Raw genomic sequence first — 21,105 nt, 5'->3', positions numbered from 1 at the left:
ATAGTCGAGGAAGAACATAGCAAAATTATTTGCGTTGCGTAGCGCTATTACGGTGAGCGCGGTGCAAACCAGATCACGACCAAGGTTTGTTAGCGTGTTAAGTTGTTAGAAATACGCATAATTTCCGCCCCAAACTAAAACGTTTGTAGAGCCGTTTTGTAGAGCCGTTTAACCTGAAGTACAAAAGGGAGGAGTTCGCGCAAAAAAACACAGTTTTTTTAGAGGAATCCTGTTTAAGTGATATGGTAGAAATTGGCGAAAGTCGCATGTGGGTTGTTGAAAGAGTGTAGTCATCCATCGCTTCGAAAATTGATGCGATCCCGTCAATGGTTGGGTATAGCGAATCTATGGACACGAGCTCCTGATAAACAACAGGGTCTTGCTCAGTCACGGAAGTACGACCCCGAATCGCAAAATCATGATCTTGCGATTCCTGATTGACTTATGATCACGATACTCGCGATCATGATTAATTCATGGTCATGATTCTCGCGATCATGATTCGAAAAGATCGCGATAAGACCTAAAGCCCTCTAGTTTTTTTTAGCTACACACACGTTAAGATGTGCAGACAATCGAGTGCAGACTATTTCAAGGTCACCGAAGCATCAATGACGCCATAATAACGTAATTCATATTCTGCCATTCCATTGGCCATTCGACAACCAGGGCAAAAAGTATCATGGTCTAGTCGTCCATGTATGACCTTCGTGAGCACAATTTCCAGACAAAACGGGCGTTGATCGGCTCTCAATCAGTGTTGTGCAAGGTAAGATGACGCAATCAGTGTCGTATTGAGCAGCATATTTGCTAAAAAGGGAAATTGTGCTGTTCAGAGCAGCTTTTTCCATTCAAAATTATGTCAATAGTTACAAGTGAGCTTGCTTTATCAAATCTGACGCTTGATTAAATATCTTCAAAAATGGAGCATTCCTTTTCAATTCACTCAACAGCCTGCGGCAGCCGAATAAAGCCAGGAAACTAGTCAGGGAAAGATGGCACCCATGCTTAAAAATTTCCATCAAGTTCAAAGCAAGATCAGTGTCTCACTTATTGCTGCCGGACCCTACATCAAATAAAAGGAACTGCCTCAACGTGCCACCATGCTGAGGCATTGGGCCCTAAATATGTATTACACGACCTCGCGACACTTCAGGGGAAACGCAATGCATCGAAATATTACAAAGCTTTTAAAACTTCCTTGCCATTTTCGGAATGTCTACGTACTTCAAGTCAAGTGCCTCGCATGGTCCACCTAGTTGAATGCCCAGAACGTGACATAATGGTGCAATATTGAAGAAAACACCATATCGTACCCTAAGCGTCATCTACGCTGGTGTTAGGGCTCAGGAATCATTGGTGGCTTTGAACATCAGATGCTAGGAATCAATGTAGGTTATGGATATTAGGGATTAAGAACAGGAATTCTTTGAAGATCACTGGTTTTAAGAGGCTGTAAAATGTAGGGATTATCAACAAAAGGGATTTTGAACATTAAGGTTAGGTTTCCTTAGCGGTTATGAACATTGATGTTATGGTTATTGGGCTTATGAAAACAGAGAATAATGAACATTAGGGGTTATAACTTTAGGGGGTTACATGCCGTTGTGGGCTTCCATCAAGCAAACCTTCTTCTAATGAGGTGAGCGGCGTTAACAGCCCGACAGTTCCTAGTAGTTTTAATGTTATTTCTAGCACGTGGGCTATGATAGGCTTGGCTTCTTTGATGTGGTATGATCGAACAGCGGGCAATGATTTTACACGGCTAGTGCTTTGGCTAGCACTCATTCATGCCAACACTGATTGTTTACAGCATTAAGAAAACAACATTTTCGGAACCAAAAGTGGCGTATGCTCAGCTGCTTTTCACGGGTCAAACGATGCTTTCAACCCTTTAAAACTACCCTGCAGACCCCCTGACGTCGTGGGGAAGGACTGTTTTAAATACAACTGACTTATAGTGCCAACTACCGACACTTAAGGCTTCTTCCACGCATAGGAGGGTTCAAATATCCACTTTCTGATAAAATTTGGCATCGGACTACCCCGTTATTTAAGCTCAAACACAATGAGCAAAATATCCCCGGATCGAAACGATGCATTGCTAAAACAGCCCTTCATCATGCATGCACAATTGGCTTATTGCTTAGAAGATTCCCTGTCGACAATCTGGCCGAACTCAGACGTTAATGTGTGTGAAAGGACCCCCAATGACCTTGGGTGCTCGAGCAGCTCATTCTGGCGGCGTCATTCCGGTGTGCTCATTCTGTCGGTTTCTGTGCCGTTGGCGCCGAATTGCTGTGACGAACGTCGCCGGTGCGGTCTGTGGCAATTCTGTCGGCCTCAGCAGGGTGAATGTAACCATCTCATCTGTGAAACTATGTTGGTTTGAACTGAGTGACTGTGTCTGTCTCAGCAGTGTGACGGTGTTGGACTCAGCTAGGCGACTGTGAGATTAACGTCTCATCTGGGAGACTATGTCTGTCTCAGCATTGTGACTGTGTTGGTGTCAGCCAGCTGGACAACTGTGTTGGTCTCATCTGGGAGACTAGTCCGTTTTAACAGTGACTATGCTACTCTCAGCTGAGATGCTGTATTAATCTCTGCTGGATAGCCCTCTGCTATGTCGGTTGAGCTGTCGGACTGGTTTGATTTTTCGAACACGGCGACGGTCGTGCTGGACGTGGTTGCGCCCGCACCGATCTGCCCGCCCGCCCGCCTGCTGTGTCGGTTGTGACCAATGCTGCTGTCTGCTCAGCCCTGTGCCTCTGTGTCGGGTGCGGAGCCGGCCAGCGCTCCGTCCCGTCGCGCCAGCACCGGCTATCTGGGCGGCTCCGTGGCGGCTGTGCACGCCTCGTGCCGGTGACGGCTGCAGTGACCTCTCTCTCTGACCTCTGGCGGCGGCGGCTGGGCGCGCTGTCGTGCGGCACGCGCCACCGCCGGGGCAAGGCCGACCGCCGCCGCCTGCCCAGCCACCGTTCCGTCCATATATAAACGGCCGCCCGCCGCTGCCAGGCATCCATTACCGATCGCCTTCTCACCAAGGTAAGCAGCGGCGCGCCGCGGCCTGGGAGCAGCGAGACTCAGCTGGCCGCAGGGACAGCGAACAGGTGCAGCGACCTGGGGAACCACTCTCTCGCTATGCCATCGGTGAATTGTAGGCCATAGCGGTGGCTGGCGGCCGGAGGTGTCATATGCTTTTCATACCGTGCTTATCAGACATCGCTTTGCGATTAAGCTGAACAGAATACGCGGTGAGCATGGAAGCACTGGAACTTGTCCGACTGACAGCCGATCAGTGATCGACAACAGCCGTTGAGGCAGTATTGTGCTGCTGAGCTATCTGGCGCTGACTGGGGCCGGGAAACTGACCTGGTGCAGTCTGGCATGGTCAGTGTGGTGCAGTTTGGTCTGGTGGCGGCCGCTCCCCTGACTGCGCTGTGGCTCGGCCGGGCGTGTCGACAGATGAGAACCCTCTCTCTGCTGCTCTGCGCTGCCCTGCTGGGCCTGGCTGCCCCTCAGTTCCGGTTCAGGCGTCCCCAGCGCCCGCGGAACTTCTTCCGGCCCCAGCAGAACTTCCGGCCTCAGCAGAACTTCCGGGCCCAGCAGAATTTCCGGCCCCAGCAGAATGTCGTGCAGAATCAGGGCCCGCCGCAGCAGAGTAAGTGGCAGCAGCTGCAGCGCCCTCCGCTGCTGTCAGCTTTGGCCAAGTCCTGCTCGCCTCAGCGGACAACATCCTTTAGATCCCATGCGTGCCGTTCGGTGGCCGCAACAGACTGCCTCTTTAAATTTTGTGCAAAATACTAGGCGTTTTGAACACGAAATCCCTTTTCTTGGCATCGCCACCCAACAACGTGACACGTGCTACGAATAATTCAAATATCTAAGGCCCTCTCAGCACGTATGCATTCACTATCAGCTTGTGCAAGGTGCATTTCACTATACACTAAACACTAATTAGATCTACATAAGCGTTTTGATCTTTGTGCAGGCCGCCCGTAAATCACGTTACGCATTGTTGGCAATTTTTAATCCTCTCACGCTGGTCACGAATCGGTCACTGAGGAAAGTCCTTTTCCTTTTTACCCTGTGTTAGGCATAATGTTCCCAAAATAGCATTTGTTTGGACGCTGATCGAACTTAAGATGCGTAACAGGTCACCGGCCTGTTGGTAGTCACGATGAAAGCTGACTATCTGTCATAAAGGTTTTAGATATTCATAACATGTTTTTCCGTTATTAACAACCACGCCTGGACATAACGGCGCGCAAGCCAGCATCTACCCAGCGTTACGCCTCTATTACGCTCTATCAGAAATCGCCATCCCCTCAATGCGTAACGAACTGTGCGAGCGGCCCAGTGCACATCCACAACCAAGTCGGCTTTGAGCTCTAAATCTAGGTGTGGATTTATTTTGGAAGACGCTGATCCTGGTGGATCGAGGCCGTCGGTGGTCAACCTTACCTCTGGTGGCCCAGTCTGGTGCAGGGAGCTCTGGTCTGATCCGTGAAGACCAGCTGTGACATCTAGCGATACAATCATGTCCCGTGACCCGATCTCGTCCGATCGTATTTTCGGGGACTCGATATGAGTCGACTATTTAAAAATCCTACTTCTGACTTTGTTGTTCTTCAAACAATCCCTCGTACCTATAAACTGCGTAAAAACGACTGCGCCACATGAAAATATTTGCAAACTTTACTCCCCCTTGGTTTTTTTTACAGGGCTCTTTTGAAAGAAAGTTACTGTGTGCCATAGCACAACATACGTGATTTAGCCGTGTTTTATTTTACTGTGGTGACGTACAATCATCCTTAGCTTAATGTAAACACTGGTTGGAAGGAAAACCGGTTTGGAGCAAAACAGGATACGACGCGAGAAACCAAGCGAGAACCACCGATGATTTGTTGTGAGTTCGGTGATCCGAAGCTATTCTCGATAACCGGATATTTCCCGCAGTCACTTGATCAGACCGGATCTGACATCCATTGATCCGATTTAATCGCCGGTAATCCTATCTGGCAGCTAGTACCCCTGTAAACTCTGGTGTCCTGGTCTCATCCGCTGTGAGTGGGCCTGACTCCCAGCAATCCGACGTGACCTCTAGTGATTCGATGGAATACCCCAAAACTCCACCTGCCCCCAGTGACCTGACCTTTAGTCCGGTGACCTGAACTCGCCTTTGATGGCCTGATGTGACCAGCGCTGATCTGAGCGGCGGCCGCTGACCCGTGCGTGTGCGCAGGCGGCGGTCTGTACTACTGATGTGGCCGGCGCTGACCTGAGCGGCGGCCGCTGACCCGTGCGTGTGCGCAGGCGGCGGTCTGTACTATTGATGTGACCGGCGCTGACCTGAGCGGCAGCCGCTGACCCGTGCGTGTGCGCAGGCGGCGGTCTGTACTACTCGTGGCGTGACCCGGCTGTCGGCCGCAACGCCAAGTTCTCCTGGGGTCAAGCCAACGCCGCCTGCCAGCGTCGCAACCAGCGTCTCGTCTCGCTGGAGACGGCCGGCAAGAACCAGCAGATCGTCGGCGAGATCGCCAGCGACAGTGAGTGCTCGGGAGACGCGGGGCTTCAGACGTGCAGAGACGCATAGCATGCTCGGAGCTACCCGCTCAGAGACGTTTTGAAGCAAGGCTTTCAGGGGCCTTGTCCTGTTAAAGCTGTGGTTATCATGAACTGAGATCACCTCAAGCTTCCGTGTGTTCTGTGTGACCCTGCGCGCCAGCGGCCAAACTGGCCTGACGCCGGGTCTCTCTCCGCCGCAGACATCCCGTACATCTGGACCAGCGGCCAGCGGACGGGCCAGAACAGCTTCCAGTGGGCCAGCGGCCAGCAGGTGCAGCCGCTGAACTGGAGCCGCACCGGCGGCCGCGGCGTGCCGCAGCCCGACAACCGCGAGGGCGACGAGAACTGCCTGGCCATCCTCAACCGGTTCTACCCCGGCGACCAAATCACGTGGCACGACGTCTCCTGCCACCACAAGAAGCCGTACATCTGCGAGTAGGCTTTGTCCGAGGCCCATCGCCGCCTGGCCAGGCCGCGGCCATGGCGCGACTGACAGTCTGTGGTCGGTCGTAGACCGGCCGCGCCGCCCTCGGTGGCGACATCACCGCGCGTGGCATGAGGGAAACGAAGCGCAGGCTATGCCATAGCGAAGAGACTACCGAGTCCAGCCTTTCGTGATATCTTGTGGGAATTGAGCTCTTTTCTAAGTTATTGCACTGTTTTCCAAACACGGCGCTCTACCGTGCTTGGAAGATAAAATACACTGTATTTATTTGTACGAAATGAACCGTTGTTTGATGAGCAACTGAATGGCCGACCTACCCCAAACTATGCCTGAAGCCAGAAAGAACATCAGATAACCAGCAACACCTGCCGGTTATAATTTCACTTGGTTTCACTCTGACTTAACGCGCTATATGTACAAACCACTCTCGTTCCTAGGCTATTGCTTTAAATACAAAGCACATGCCTGGGCCAAACTAATCATGCACGAATGCACCAGTATGGAAGGCAAGGATCCGTCACCAATTTGGGTTTTAAGGACCCTCACACATGTCAGTGCCCACCATTTAATGGAGCGCCAGCATCTACAAAGACGATGCTAGCGCTCAGGGGTCATGGCGCAGCTGGGATCTAACCCGGGCCATCAATGTTGGAACAGAAGGCGCCAACCACTTGGTCAATACAATGCCCCCCCCCCCCCCCTTTGATCTCGCACCGAATCTTTGGGTGGGAAGGAACACAAAATGTGTGCCGCTCCGACGTATACACTCTACAACCGGATGCATAACTTACCATTGATCTTATGTGGCAGCGAGAAGACCTAATTTATCGAAACATTGAAACTATTTTTCTATGGGTTTTGGCGACTGTTTGGTGATACGGGGCAGACGTTAAGGACACCAAGAATGTTTCTGCTTCCCGTCGTTTTGGGCTCACGGCCCCATTAGCTCCTTTGAATTTAACGAGGCTGATATTGCGGCCCACTTGCACCCGTTGGGTTTTCTCTGACTGGTATCTTGTGCGGTAGTTGTGCAATTGCAAATTGCAAGTTACCAGTGCATTGATGGGGGATTGCTGGTGTTGGCACTGCTCAGACCTGTTCTAACCACAAATTGGCAGGTAAGCAAATTATTGTCCACGATTTATGTCGGCGCACCTTTCGCTGGTGCAGCCGGAGAAGCCAGCCGACAGCTGTTTGAAAATTAGTGTTGAAGGTTGAAATGAAAGCCTGAAGCCCATTGCACGCCAAGTTTTGGCAATTTCCAGAAATGTAGCAATGTATGTGCTGATAATGTAACCGGCATCAAACATTCTTGGACAAGCTGAGTTAACACCTGGCCTCCTGCTGCGAACATCAGAATAAGTTGTTTCTTGTTTATTGGCTGGTCGTTATAGAGCTACATCCCTAGCATAATCCTGAAGCCCTAGTTTTGAGACTGAGCCGAAAACCCGGGGATACTGGAGGCGAACAATAGCCTATATTATTGTGCTATGCTCTAAACAAAACTACAACAGCTGTAGCAACAGTTATTGCAAAGTAAGTATTAGAGAACGAACATGGCAAGCTGTTGCGGAGCATGATAACGAGTGACGTAAGCTTTGCGCCCCCAGCTTTGAAATAACTAGAACCTCTCCTGTACTTTGCACCAGCATAAACGTAAGTTCCTGAGGTAATGCACCAGCACTTATCATTCATTTTTCCTGCCCCCATCGTCATGTTTCCATTTTTACAGCACTTACGTGCCATCTAAGCAAAGACACCGAGTTGTTGTTTGAGGTACGCATGATTCTGCGTGATCTTGTGCTGTTGGAGAAGAAAACATATATTTCTGTAAGATAATATGAACTCAACATAAGATCAGTCATGATAATAGTTTAATTGCGCCCTAAGCATCTCAATGAGCATTCACGGGCATGAGCCTGATTGCATCCATACAGGAGTCCTTCCAAGCACTATCAGCCTGCGTAAGAACAAAGAACCTTATCTTAAGTTCTGAGCATTATTTGGAACTTTCTGGGATTTTAACGTACTTCTAAGTGACCTTTGCGTACATCATTTACGTTACGGCATAGTTATGATGTATCTTACGCGATCACGAATATAGATTCACAACATCCATTCCGGACAATAAGCCTATGTTTACTTGATACAGACGTTAAGCTATTACCTCCTGGCACTGGTTAAAGGTCGAAAACTATGAAGATCGAAAATCATCAGTATAAAAAGCTCTGAGTTCCAAAGCTGAAAAACCATGAGCTCATGGTTTTGTTGCCAATATGAAGTGTCTCATTGAGTACTTAATCCGTCATAAGCCTGAACCGCACCCTTAGGTAATGCACCCTCAAAAAACCTCGCACAACAAGTGCATGGAGCCTTGGGTGCATGAATTTGGTCTCAAATGCGGCATAATCGCTCAAAAATACGCAACCATTAATACTTTGGACGGAGGGATTTCGAATTTTGCTTAATGATCGGCTTCATCCTTTCCCGTCGCAGTTCTCATCGACACTGCCTCTTTCTTTTATCACAAATGCGTGATAAAGGCAGGAATGTAGGACATTGATATCAGAACCTCCAATCCTGTGATATTTCAGATATTTCAGCACATCGCATTTGTGACACTTTCTTGCTCTTCAATGTTCAGTGTCGATGGTATTGTCCGCATTACCTCAGGTATCGATAGGTAGGATTTCACTGATTTGTGGTTTGATTAGGTGTTATGTGTCGGTACAACACACACGCTTTTTGCAAAATAGCCCTTCTGCACTGTCGTATTTGCAGCTGCATTTTCGAAAGGCTGCACTCAGGTGTGGCATATTAAGGGCGACTAATTTAGCAGTGCTAACTGAGGGGGGGGGGGGGGTATCCCACCAATCACCGCCAAATCTCCCCAGCAAACCGCGACCCCTCCCCCGCCCCCGCCCGAATGAAAACCTTGACTTCCCGGCAGCTCATACCCGACCAGATCGTTGACACGGTCGTTGAAACCGTAACACAGACCGCGTAAAAATGTGGCGAATCATTGCCCTGGGATCTACTGGCCTTGGGTCAATGTGCTTCCACTGACGACGACTCCCCTGAGACAAGTTTTTGGAGGCAAACGCAGTTTACCGCTCGGTTCTTTCCCAGTAACGCCATTATGCTTATTGTAAAATTTTGTCAATCTAGGATGAGGCATTTTTCCGGGGAGGGGGAGGGGGAGGGCAAGGATAGAGTAGACAATAGGGGCAGCTCCACGTGCGTCCCCATCCTTTGCTTTCACGAACCGCGCTTACATTGGCTGTCGTGTGATGCACTGTCAAACAGTCCTGTTTTATAGCGAAGCTTATCACGGTATCAACAAAGCATTGCCCATACTATTTTCTATTTACTTGTCATTATGAAGCACGGAAAGTTTGCTGGTGTTTTCATATTTTTGAACAGCCACGTGTAACTAATCAGTTGCCGTAAGGGCACTGACACACCAATACAGCTGTGGCACAGTCCAACGCAGTCATGCCATCCCGATTTTTGCGATGGCTCCAAATGTACAGCGTACATCTACGCGTTCAAGCAAGCAGGGGCGCGACTTAAAAGTGGTTACTAAAAACGAACTCAGCGGTCCGCAGGCGTGCCCAATTTGGTGCGTGCCGTCAATTAGCGTTGCATTTTCTCGACCTGATTTTTACGTGGCTGCCTATAACCGGTAAGTGCCAATATTAAGTCACGTACCTATAAATTGGTAACATACCATAAATTTGGTAAGGGGACTCATGCGCCCGGGGCTTCTTTGCCCGTACTACCCCGCCTATGTACGCCCATAGTCGCTGTCGTATCCACAGTGATTGACGTTTGCCTCCAGCAGTTCATGAGACTCAAATCGTGCCTCCAACGCCAAGTCTACCGCGGCCAAGACACACGCGTTAACTCAACACGTCCGGAGGGTGTGAGCTGAATGGCCACAGAGCATCTTTGGAGCACTTTTAAGGTCATGCAGCACGGGCTTGCAACATTGTAATGCAAAGTTGACTGATCCGATAGCAACGTAGCTCCGAACGAGTCCAACGTTTTATGCACGGCATACCAATAAACTTGTACGAAGTTCAAACGACCGCCGCTGGGCGATTACCGTTTGGTCACCACCTTACTTTGTTGCCAGCCGGAAACGCCAAGTCAGTCATGTTTCTACCTCCGTTGTTATATTTCTGGCTATCTTACCACTGTCGCAATGTTTCGATATGGCACAGTTCCAGTCTGATCCACAATTCACAGTTTACCGAATAATCACTGCTGCGACACCTCGGTCAGCGTCGAATATCGCTGATAAGTTATCTACGCAAACCAAATCCACGATCATCGTTAATCTGCGATACTACATTCCGTGCAATTGTGCCTCTCATGTAAATCAGCGATCTCCTAGAAATGAAAATTCTAGATTCATCGTTGCTCGCGCAGCAAACTCAATATTTTGCATGATTTGTCGCCCAATTTGTTTCACCACGCATACAAATACTGGCAATCCCATGAACCTAAAAATGGACCCTCCCACAGCCAGTACAGAAATATTGTACATCCCCACATTGTAGCCGACGCCATTCTGCAATCCAGGACTCCCAGCGCAGATCCCTTGGTGTAACAAAAAATAGACAGAGAAAGGTGAAATGTGTGCCGCTGTCGTCAAAGTCACCGTGAAGTAAAAACCATGTTTGGCCTTTCATCTGCATCGAAGTTCCCCATCACTGGATGAACAATTTCCTTTACCTAACCTAGAGACCTAAAGAATACTTCGAAACGCACGACAGCTGACGTCAACCAGCCATTCTCGTCGCGGGCGCTGCGTTGGGTGACGGATTAGTGAATGGCTTGTTTGTGCATTTTTGTCTTGATGCTGGTCATGACTGAAACTTTGGTGGGCTGTTTGGCAGAAGCAACGTAGCGATCATCAGCTTTTAGGGCAGATTATTAATATCAAAGCACGATATGATATGAAGACTGTCATGTGGCGTCGTGAATCTCGCGCCGAAACCTCCCAAGGACAGTTGAAAACGTCAATACTATCTTGCTGACTTATCCTTGCCTGCAGTGCTGTAGTCCTGACATTGATATCATGTGATGTGCACAGTAGTTACTTGCTTTACTATTTGTGACTAGGACATTTGGATGCACAAATATATAAATATGTAACATTGCTATGAATTTATTGCCTAAGCATTGCCATTTATATCGTAAAGATGATAAGGTTGAGCTACCACAAATATTTTCTTGCTTAGGATTTTTGATGCAATTTCACTTAACCCTGATATTACCAGTGTGTTGGAACAGCTTCCTCACTGCCAATAGTCCTTTGTTGTTACTAAATCAGTCGTTACCAGTCATTCATAGCTTATAGGTTGCTATCTCATAGGCTTGACATGGAGCAGACAACCAATGTGGTACATCGTGTAATGGCACTGGGCAACAGTGTCATCGTGTCACTATCTCAGTGCTGCACTGTGGCATGGCATAATGCAAAATTATACGTTTTTTGTACTGCGATCCCTGCTGCTTTCGAAATAAATCCCATCGTGAAAAGGTGTGTCAAGCATGCATTATTGTATTGACTCCGCACCTGACATATGACTGACCAAACACACATGATACAATACAATAATCACTTTCAGCAAAGCACACAACCAATAAGTGACATCACTTGCTCAGCCTGATTTGGGAATCCACAAAACATAGGTGACAAAGATACAGGCACGTCCTTTGCTCCCACATCCATGCAACGTGCTGCAGCCATCAGGCTGCTTTGCTCAAAAATATTGTTCACACAGGTAATGATGCATGTTTAACAAGAAAATTTTGCTGTGTGACTGCAAACTCGCTGACCTTGCACAAGGCTGGAGACATGACAAATGCATGTAGTCATAGTTAGATGGGCGAAATGCAAGGAAGTGATGAAGCTGCCAGTGCGCGCAAGGCTCATGATGTGATAAAAATATTCTAAGTGCTATCCAGAAACCAACAGCAATACTTTTTTCGCCATCCCTAGCACAGAGAATCTCACACAAGTTGCAGTGACTAGGACATTGATGACTCACAAGCAATGCTAGCCTGCGTACAAATTTTCTTCAAACGATTGTATGTGCATCTATAATAATGCAGCGGTATATTTTCAGAACTCCTAACAGAAAAACAGTTTTGCAGAGCAGTATCATGTGGGCCGTGCGTTAATGAGCTGTACGGACCCAACCCTACTGCCGAAATGAATTGCTAATATAATGGCATGCAATGGATTAATTACGTGCTGTAGTGCCTCAAGAGGCTCATAATGTTGGCAAGATCATAATGAACTAGCAAATTGACTTTGAACACAACTGCAGCATGGGTGCTAGTGATCCCTTCATTTTACCGACATCACTGCCCTGTCCTGTTCAAACGCAAACCTAAATATAGAGGCAGGTGCTAATATATCACATTTTATTGAGAGTCATTATATTGTAAAAACAACAAAACAATGTTCTCTCAGACGTACAAACCTCGCACGCGCCCTTCTCATCACATCAAGATCAATATAAGTCACTGGCACGCACCACCAGTGGTCACACCCATTTCAAGCGCCTGATTCAAACTCTGTCAAAGAAGTGGGATCTTACATTTGCACAACCGGCAGGATCATCAACTTGCAGGTTTTCTCCCAATTTCCGCACAGATTTTTGATTATAACAACGCATTTCACAGTGAGCTCCCTTCAAAACAAAGTCCCAACGTCTGCTCATGGTAATACAACTCAGGAGCTTGTACTTATAAGACACAATTTCTTTGTTCAATATCTATATTTATCCTACAATATATGTGAAATACTTAGTAACATATATATTAATAAATACTGTAATATTTCCCTAGTTTTGTAATGCCTTGCTAGCCCATAAACCCGTGCAGGGTTCTTTGTTCCGGTACACAATGCGCCAACCGAGCCGTCTATAATAAATACGTCAGTAGAAGAAGAAAAAAAACGCCAGCGGAAGAAAAACGGCGGACTTGCCGTCGCGTCTTCTTTTTAGAGCACTCGGGAGAATGCCGTTCTTTTTTCGTTGCTGTGCTTTTTTGCAGACAGTGGCGTTTTCTTTTTTGTAACATTGACCTATGGTCTAGAAATAAGGAAAAATGCCCCGTTGGCGACGAGTGCCGCACAACCCGAACGTACTCACGCTGACGTCAAACGGCCAATCACCTTCCGTGGATTGTATCATAAGTGCCGCATTATCGCTCATGCGAATATATCAGCGGCCATGCTGTTTTGACCATAAGCAACCAACAGCCTGTTATATGTGTGTGTCATTGGGGCTTTACAACGCACTCAGCTGCTGAGGCTATATGGCGTCGCCTGCCTCTCACCCTGGTAGGAACGGCTCGCTGCTCAATGCAATGAGTCTCGCTGCTCCCAGCCACCGCCCCGTCCATATATAAACGGCCGCCCGCCGCTGCCAGGCATCCATTACCGATCGCCTTCTCACCAAGGTAAGCAGCGGCGCGCCGCGGCCTGGGAGCAGCGAGACCCAACTGGCCGCAGGGACAGCGAACAGGTGCAGCGACCTGGGGAACCACTCTTTCGCTATGCCATCGGTGAATTGTAGGCCATAGCGGTGGCTGGCGGCCGGAGGTGTCATATGCTTTTTATACTGTGCATACCAGACAGCGCTTTGCGATTAAGCTGAACAGAATACGTGGTGTACATGAAAGCACTGGAACTTGTCCGACTGACAGCCGATCAGTGATCGACAACAGCCGTTGACGCAGTGCTGTGCTGCTGAGCTATCTGGCGCTGACTGGCTGACCTGGTGCAGTCTGGCATGGTCAGTGTGGTGCAGTTTGGTGTGGTGGCGGCCGCTCCCCTGACTGCGCTGTGGCTCGGCCGGGCGTGTCGACAGATGAGAACCCTCTCTCTGCTGCTCTGCGCTGCCCTGCTGGGCCTGGCTGCCCCTCAGTTCCGGTTCAGGCGTCCCCAGCGCCCGCGGAACTTCTTCCGGCCCCAGCAGAACTTCCGGCCTCAGCAGAATGTCGTGCAGAATCAGGGCCCGCCGCAGCAGAGTAAGTGACAGCAGCTGCAGCGCCCTCCGCTGCTGTCAGCTTTGGCCAAGTCCTGCTCGCCTCAGCGGACAACATCCTTTAGATCCCATGCGTGCCGTTCGGTGGCCGCAACAGACTGCCTCTTAAAGTTTTGTGCAAAATATTGGGCGTTTTGAGCACGAAATCCCCTTTCTTGGCATCGCCACCCAATAACATAATACGGGCTACAACTAATTCATATATCTAAGGCCATCTCAGCACGTATGTATTCACTATCAGGTTGTGCAAGGTGCATTTCACTCCACACTAAACGCTAATTAGATCTACATCAGCGTTTTGATCTTTGTGGAAGCCACCCATAAATCACGTTACGCATTTTTGGCAATTTTCAATCCCCTCACGTTCGTCACGCATCGGTCACTGGTGAAAATCCTTCTCCCTATTACCCTGTGTTAGGCACAATGTCCCCAAAATAGTGTCCGTTTGGACGCTGAACGAACTTAAGATGCGTAACAGGTCACCGGCGCATTGCTTGTTACTATAAAAACTGTCTATCCGTCATAAAGGTTTTAGACATTCATAAAATGATTTTTTCCGTTATTAGCAACCACACCTGGGCATAACGGCGCGCAAGCCGCCACCTACCCAGCGTTACACTTCTATTACTCCCTACAAAAAAATCACCATCCCCCCAATGCGCAACGAAATGTACGAACGGCCCAGTGCGTATCCATAACCAAGTCGGCTTTGAGCTCTAAATCTAGGTGTGGATTTATTTTGGAAGACGCTGATCCTGGTGGATCGAGGCCGTCGGTGGTTAACCTTACCTCTGGTGGCCCAGTCTGGTGCAGGGAGCTCTGGTCTGATCCGTGAAGACCAGCTGTGACATCCAGCTATACAATCATGCCCGTGACCGGATCTCGTCCGATGGTATATCCGGGGACTCGATATGAGTCGACTATTCAGAAACCCTACTTCTGACTTTGTTTTTCTTCAAACAATCCCTCGTACTTATAAACTGCGTAAAAACAATCACGCCGCATGAAAATGTTTGCAAACTTTACTCTCTCTTGGTTTCTTACAGGGGTCTTTGAAAGCAAGTTACTGTGTGCCATGGCGCAACATACGTGATTTAGTCGTGTTTTACTTTACTGTGGTGACGTACCATCCTCCTTAGCTTAATGTAAACACTGGTTGGAAGGAAAGCCGGTTTGGAGCAAAACAGCATAAGACGCGAGAAACCAGACGAGAACCACCGACGATCTGTTGTGAGTTCGGTGATCCGAACCTACTCTCGATAACCGGATATCCCCCGCAGTCACTTGATCAGACCGGATCTGACATCCATTGATCCGATTTAATCGCCGGTAATCCTATCTGGCAGCTAGTACCCCCGTAAACTCTGGTGTCCTGGTCTCATCCGCTGTGAGCGGGCCCTGTTCCCAGTAATCCGACGTGACCTCTAGTGATTCGATGGAATACCCCAAAACTCTACCTGCCCCCAGTGACCTGACCTTTTGTCCGGTGACCTGAACTCGCCTTTGATGGCCTGATGTGACCGGCGCTGACCTGAGCGGCGGCCGCTGACCCGTGCGTGTGCGCAGGCGGCGGTCTGTACTACTGATGTGACCGGCGCTGACCTGAGCGGCGGCCGCTGACCCGTGCGTGTGCGCAGGCGGCGGTCTGTACTACTCGTGGCGTGACCCGGCTGTCGGCCGCAACGCCAAGTTCTCCTGGGGTCAAGCCAACGCCGCCTGCCAGCGTCGCAACCAGCGTCTCGTCTCGCTGGAGACGGCCGGCAAGAACCAGCAGATCGTCGGCGAGATCGCCAGCGACAGTGAGTGCTCGGGAGACGCGGGGCTTCAGACGTGCAGAGACGTATAGCATGCTCGGAGCTACCCGCTCAGAGACGTTCTGAGGCAAGGCTTTCAGGGGCCTTGTCCTGTTAAAGCTGTCGTTATCGTTAACTGGGATCACCTCAAGCTTCCGTGTGTTCTGTGTGACCCTGCGCGCTAGCGGCCAAACTGGCCTGACGCCGGGTCTCTCTTCGCCGCAGACATCCCGTACATCTGGACCAGCGGCCAGCGGACGGGCCAGAACAGCTTCCAGTGGGCCAGCGGCCAGCAGGTGCAGCCGCTGAACTGGAGCCGCACCGGCGGCCGCGGCGTGCCGCAGCCCGACAACCGCGAGGGCGACGAGAACTGCCTGGCCATCCTCAACCGGTTCTACCCCGGCGACCAAATCACGTGGCACGACGTCTCCTGCCACCACAAGAAGCCGTACATCTGCGAGTAGGCATTGTCCGAGGCCCATCGCCGCCTGGCCAGGTCGCGGCCATGGCGCGACTGACGGTCTGTGGTCGGTCGTAGACCGGCCGCGCCGCCCTCGGTGGCGACATCACCGCGCGCGGCGTGAGGGAAACGAAGCGCAGGCTATGCCATAGCGAAGAGACTACCGAGTCCAGCCTTTCGTGATATCTTGTGGGAATTGAGCTCTTTTCTAAGTTATTGCACTGTCTTCCAAACACGGCGCTCTACCGTGCTTGGAAGATAAAATACACTGTATTTATTTGTACGAAATGAACCGTTGTTTGATGAGCAACTGAATAGCCGGCCTACCTCAAACTATGCCTGAAGCCAGAAAGAACATCAGATAACCAGCAACACCTTCAGACTATAATTCCACTTGGTTCCACTTTCACTTGACGCGCTATATATATATATATATATATATATATATATATATATATATATATATATATATATATATAAACAACGCTCGTTCCTAGGCTATTGCTTAAATACAAAGCACATGCCTAGGCCAAACTATTCATGCACGAATGCACCAGTATGGAAGGCAAGGATCCGTCACCAATTTGGGTTTTAAGGAACCTGACACATGTCAATGCCCACCATTCAATGGAGTGCCAGCATCTGCAAAGACGATGCTAGCGCTCAGGGAACATAGCGCAACTGGGATCTAGACCGGGCCCTCCACGTTGGAACAGAAGGCGCCAACCACTTGGTCATTACACCGCTGCCCCCCCCCCCCCCTTTGATCTGGCACCGAATCTTTGGGTGGGAAGAAATGCAAAATGTATGACCCTCCGACGTCTACACTCTACAACTGGATGCATAACTTTTCACTGATCTTATGTGGCGGCGAGAAGACGTAATTTATCGGAACATTGAAGCTCTATTTCTATGGGTTTTGGCGACTGTTTGGTGATACGGGGCAGACGTAAAGGACACCAAGAATGTGTTTGTTTCCCGTCGTTTTGGGTTCACGGCCCCATTGGCTTCTTTGAATTTAACGGGACTGATATTACGGCTCGCTGGCACCCGTTGGGTTTTCTCCGACTGATACCTTGTGCGGCAGTTGCGCAATTGCAAACTGCGAGTCACCAGTGCATTGGTTGAGGATTGCTGCTGTTGGCATTGCTCAGACCCGCTCTGACCACAAATTAGCAGGTAAGCAAATTATTGTCCACGATTTATGTCAGCGCCTCTTGCGCTGGTGCAGCCGGGGAAGCCGGCCGACAGCGGTTTGAAAATTAGTGCTGAAGGTTGAGGTGGAAGCCTGAAGTCCATTGCACGCCGAGTTTTTGCAGCTCTCAGGAAAGTAGCAATGTATGCGCTGGTAATGTAACTGGCCTAAAACAGTGTTGGAAAAGCTGAGTTAACACCTGGCCTCCTGCTGCGAACATCAGAATAAGTTGCTTCTTGCTGGTTGGCTGGTTGTTATAGAACTGTATCCCTAGCATAGTCCTGAAACCCTATTTTTGGGACTCAGCCGAAAACCCGGGGATACTCGGGGCAAATAATGGCCTATATCATTGCGCTGTGTTCTAAACAAAACTGCAACAGTTGTAGCAAAATAAGTATTAGAGAACAAACATGGCAAGCTGTTGTAGAGCATGATAACGAGTGACGTAAACTCTGCGCCCCCAGCTTTGAAATAACTAGAACCTCTCCTGTACGCTGCACCAGCATGAAGATAAGTTCCTAAAGTAATGCACCAGCACATATTCATTTGTTTCCTGCCCCCCCCCCTCGTCATATTTCCATTTTTACAGTACTTACGTGTCATCTAAGCAAAGATACAGAGTTGTTGTTTGAGATGTGCATGGTTCTGCGTGATCTTATGCTGTTGGAGAAGAAAAATATGTCTTTAAGACAATATGAATTCAACTTAAGTTGTGTCATGATAATAGTTTAGTTGCGCCCTAAGGATCTCAATGAGCATTTAAGGGCATAAGCCTGATTGCATCCATACTGGACCCTCTGCCAATGCCTTATGTTTTGAAGAAAGTTCCTGTTAGCGCAATCAGCCTGCATAAGAACAAAGAACCTCGTTTTAAGTTCTGAGCATCATTTGGAATTTTCTGGGATTTTGATGTAATTCTAATGGACCTTTCCATGCATCATTTACGTTACGGCATAGTTGTGATGCATCTTATCGATCACGAGTATAGCTTCACAACGTCGAGTCCTGACAATTATCCTATGATTGGTTGATAAAGTCGTTAAACCAATTATCCTGGTATTACCTAAAGGTCGAAGACTTTGAAGGTCGAAAATTATCAGCATAAAAACTCTATACTCTAAAGCTGAACAACCATGAGCTCATGGTTTTTTTGCCCATACCAAGTATATCATTGAGTACTTAATCCGTCATAGACCTGAACCACACCCTTCGGTAATGCACGCTCAAAAAACCTTGCACACGCAAGTGCATGGAATCTTGGGTGCATGGATTTTGTCTCAAATGCGGCATAAGCGCGTAAAAATACGCCACCATTAATACATCGGACGGAGGGATATCGAGTTTTTCTTAATGATCGGCTTCATCCTTTCCCGCCGCAGTTCTCATCGACGCTGTACCTTTCTTTTATCACAATTGCGTTAAAAAGGCAGGGAATATTGGATATTAATATCAGAAGCTCCAATCATGTGATATTTCAGATATTTCAGCTCATCGCATTTGTGATACTTTCTTGCTCTTCAATGTTCAGTGTCGATAGTATTGTCCGTCTTACCTCAGGTATCGATAAGTAGGACTTCACTGCTTTGTGGTTTGATTAGGTGTTATGTGTCGGTACAACACACACGTTTTTTGTGTGCAAAATAGCCTTTCTGCACTGTCGTATTTGCAGCTGCATTTTTGAAAGACTGCACTCAGGTGTGGCAGATTGAGGGGCGACTATTTTAGCATGTTAACTGGGGGGATAATCTCATCAATCACTGTCAAATCTCCCAGCAAACCGCGACCCCTCTCCCCGCCCGAATGGAAACCTTGAATTTCGGGCAGCCCATACCCGACCAGATCGGTGAAACGGTCGTTGAAACCGTAAGACAGGCCGCGTAAAATGTGGCGAATCCAGCTCGCGGATCAACATCAAATATTTATCATTCCAAACATGACATAGGTATTATCAGGTTAGTAACATACAACTGTAAATGACGCCTGTTTAATTGCCCTGGGATCTACCGGTCTCGGGTCAATATGCTTCCAGTGACGATAATTCATCTGAGAGAAGTTTTTGGAGGCAAACGCAATTTACTCTTCGGTTCTTTCCCAGCAACGGCAACATGCTTATTGTCAAACTGTGTGAAGCTAGGATGTGGCGTTTTTCTGGGGAGGGGGAGGGGAAGACAGGGGTTGAGTAAGTAAGTAAGTAGTATAAGAGCAGCTCCACGTGCGTCCCCACCTTTCGCTTTCACGAACTGCGCTTACATTGCCTGTCGTGTGATGCACTGTCGAACAGGCCTATTTTATAGCGAAGCTTATCACGGTACAAACAAAGCACTGCCCACACTATTTCCTATTCACTTATCATTATGAACACGGAAAGTTTGCTGGCGTTTCCATATTTTTGGACACTCACGTGTAACTAACCAGTTGCCGTAAGGGCACTGGCACACAAATACAGCTGTGGCACAGTCCAACGCAGTCATGCCATCCCGATTTTTGCGATGGCTCCAAATGTACAGCGTACATCTACGCGTTCAAGCAAGCAGGGGCGCGACTTAAAAGTGGTTACTAAAAACGAAACCAACGGTCCGCAGGCGTGCCCAATTTGGTGCGTGTCGTAAATTGGCATTGCATTTTCTCGACCTGATTTTTACGTGACTGCCTATAACCGGTAAGTGCCAATATTAAGTCACGTACCTATAATTTGGTAACATACCATAAATTTGGTAAGGGGACTCATGCGCCCGGGGCTTCTTTGCCCGTACTACCCCGCCTATGTACGCCCATAGTCGCTGTCGTATCCACAGTGATTGACGTTTGCCTCCAGCAGTTCATGAGACTCAAATCGTGCCTCCAACGCCAAGTCTACCGCGGCCAAGACACACGCGTTAACTCAACACGTCCGGAGGGTGTGAGCTGAATGGCCACAGAGCATCTTTGGAGCACTTTTAAGGTCATGCAGCACGGGCTTGTAACATTGTAATGCAAAGTTGACTGATCCGATAGCAACGTAGCTCCGAACGAGTCCAACGTTTTATGCACGGCATACCAATAAACTTGTACGAAGTTCAAACGACCGCCGCTGGGCGATTACCGTTTGGTCACCACCTTACTTTGTTGCCAGCCGGAAACGCCAAGTCAGTCATGTTTCTACCTCCGTTGTTATATTTCTGGCTATCTTACCACTGTCGCAATGTTTCGATATGGCACAGTTCCAGTCTGATCCACAATTCACAGTTTACCGAATAATCACTGCTGCGACACCTCGGACAGCGTCGAATATCGCTGATAAGTTATCTACGCAAACAATATCCGCGATCTTCCTCAATCTGCGATCCTACATTCCGTGCAATTGCGTCTCTTACGTTAATCAGCGATCTCCTAGAAATGAAAATTCTAGATTCATCGTTGCTCCTACAAATGAGGATCCAAGACTCATGGTTATTCGCGCAGCAAAATTAATATTTTTTGGTTTGTCGCCCAATTTGTTTCCCCATGCATACAAACACTGGTAATCCCATGGGGATGAAAATGGACGCTCTCACACCCAATACAGAAATACTGTACATCTATACATCGTAGCCGAC

At 48.6% G+C, this 21,105-nt stretch overlaps 2 protein-coding genes across 2 annotated transcripts; both read left to right on the top strand.

The window, feature by feature from the left end:
* The first annotated feature begins 3,003 nt into the window (after positions 1-3,003).
* On the top strand, positions 3,004-6,295 carry LOC119110367 (regenerating islet-derived protein 3-alpha). Its single transcript, XM_037234161.1, has 4 exons — positions 3,004-3,045; positions 3,466-3,661; positions 5,388-5,549; positions 5,769-6,295. The coding sequence occupies exons 2-4, from the start codon at positions 3,466-3,468 to the stop codon at positions 6,005-6,007; spliced, it is 597 nt and encodes a 198-aa protein (XP_037090056.1). The 5' UTR covers positions 3,004-3,045; the 3' UTR covers positions 6,008-6,295.
* A 7,123-nt stretch (positions 6,296-13,418) lies between these two features.
* Positions 13,419-16,627, top strand: LOC119110580 (regenerating islet-derived protein 3-alpha-like). Its single transcript, XM_037234459.1, has 4 exons — positions 13,419-13,495; positions 13,906-14,065; positions 15,720-15,881; positions 16,101-16,627. Exons 2-4 carry the CDS (start codon positions 13,906-13,908, stop codon positions 16,337-16,339), a joined length of 561 nt encoding a protein of 186 aa, XP_037090354.1. The 5' UTR covers positions 13,419-13,495; the 3' UTR covers positions 16,340-16,627.
* The last annotated feature ends 4,478 nt before the right edge of the window (positions 16,628-21,105 follow it).

Source organism: Pollicipes pollicipes, unplaced genomic scaffold (genome assembly GCF_011947565.3).
Source record: "Pollicipes pollicipes isolate AB1234 unplaced genomic scaffold, Ppol_2.1 Scaffold_7231;HRSCAF=8579_pilon_pilon_pilon, whole genome shotgun sequence".
Classification (NCBI taxonomy): domain Eukaryota; kingdom Metazoa; phylum Arthropoda; class Thecostraca; order Pollicipedomorpha; family Pollicipedidae; genus Pollicipes; species Pollicipes pollicipes.
Note: the sequence above shows the minus strand (reverse complement) of the source record. Positions and strands in the feature narration are given on the sequence as shown.

What these genes read in the sequence shown, in the direction of transcription:
- LOC119110367 (XM_037234161.1), top strand. Translation starts at nt 3,466, where the DNA reads ATGAGAACCCTCTCTCTGCTGCTCTGCGCTGCCCTGCTGGGCCTGGCT. An exon ending in TCAGGGCCCGCCGCAGCAGA is followed by an intron (nt 3,662 to 5,387) that starts GTAAGTGGCAGC and finishes GCGTGTGCGCAG; the next exon opens with GCGGCGGTCTGTACTACTCG. An exon ending in CGGCGAGATCGCCAGCGACA is followed by an intron (nt 5,550 to 5,768) that starts GTGAGTGCTCGG and finishes TCTCCGCCGCAG; the next exon opens with ACATCCCGTACATCTGGACC.
- LOC119110580 (XM_037234459.1), top strand. Translation starts at nt 13,906, where the DNA reads ATGAGAACCCTCTCTCTGCTGCTCTGCGCTGCCCTGCTGGGCCTGGCT. An exon ending in TCAGGGCCCGCCGCAGCAGA is followed by an intron (nt 14,066 to 15,719) that starts GTAAGTGACAGC and finishes GCGTGTGCGCAG; the next exon opens with GCGGCGGTCTGTACTACTCG. An exon ending in CGGCGAGATCGCCAGCGACA is followed by an intron (nt 15,882 to 16,100) that starts GTGAGTGCTCGG and finishes TCTTCGCCGCAG; the next exon opens with ACATCCCGTACATCTGGACC.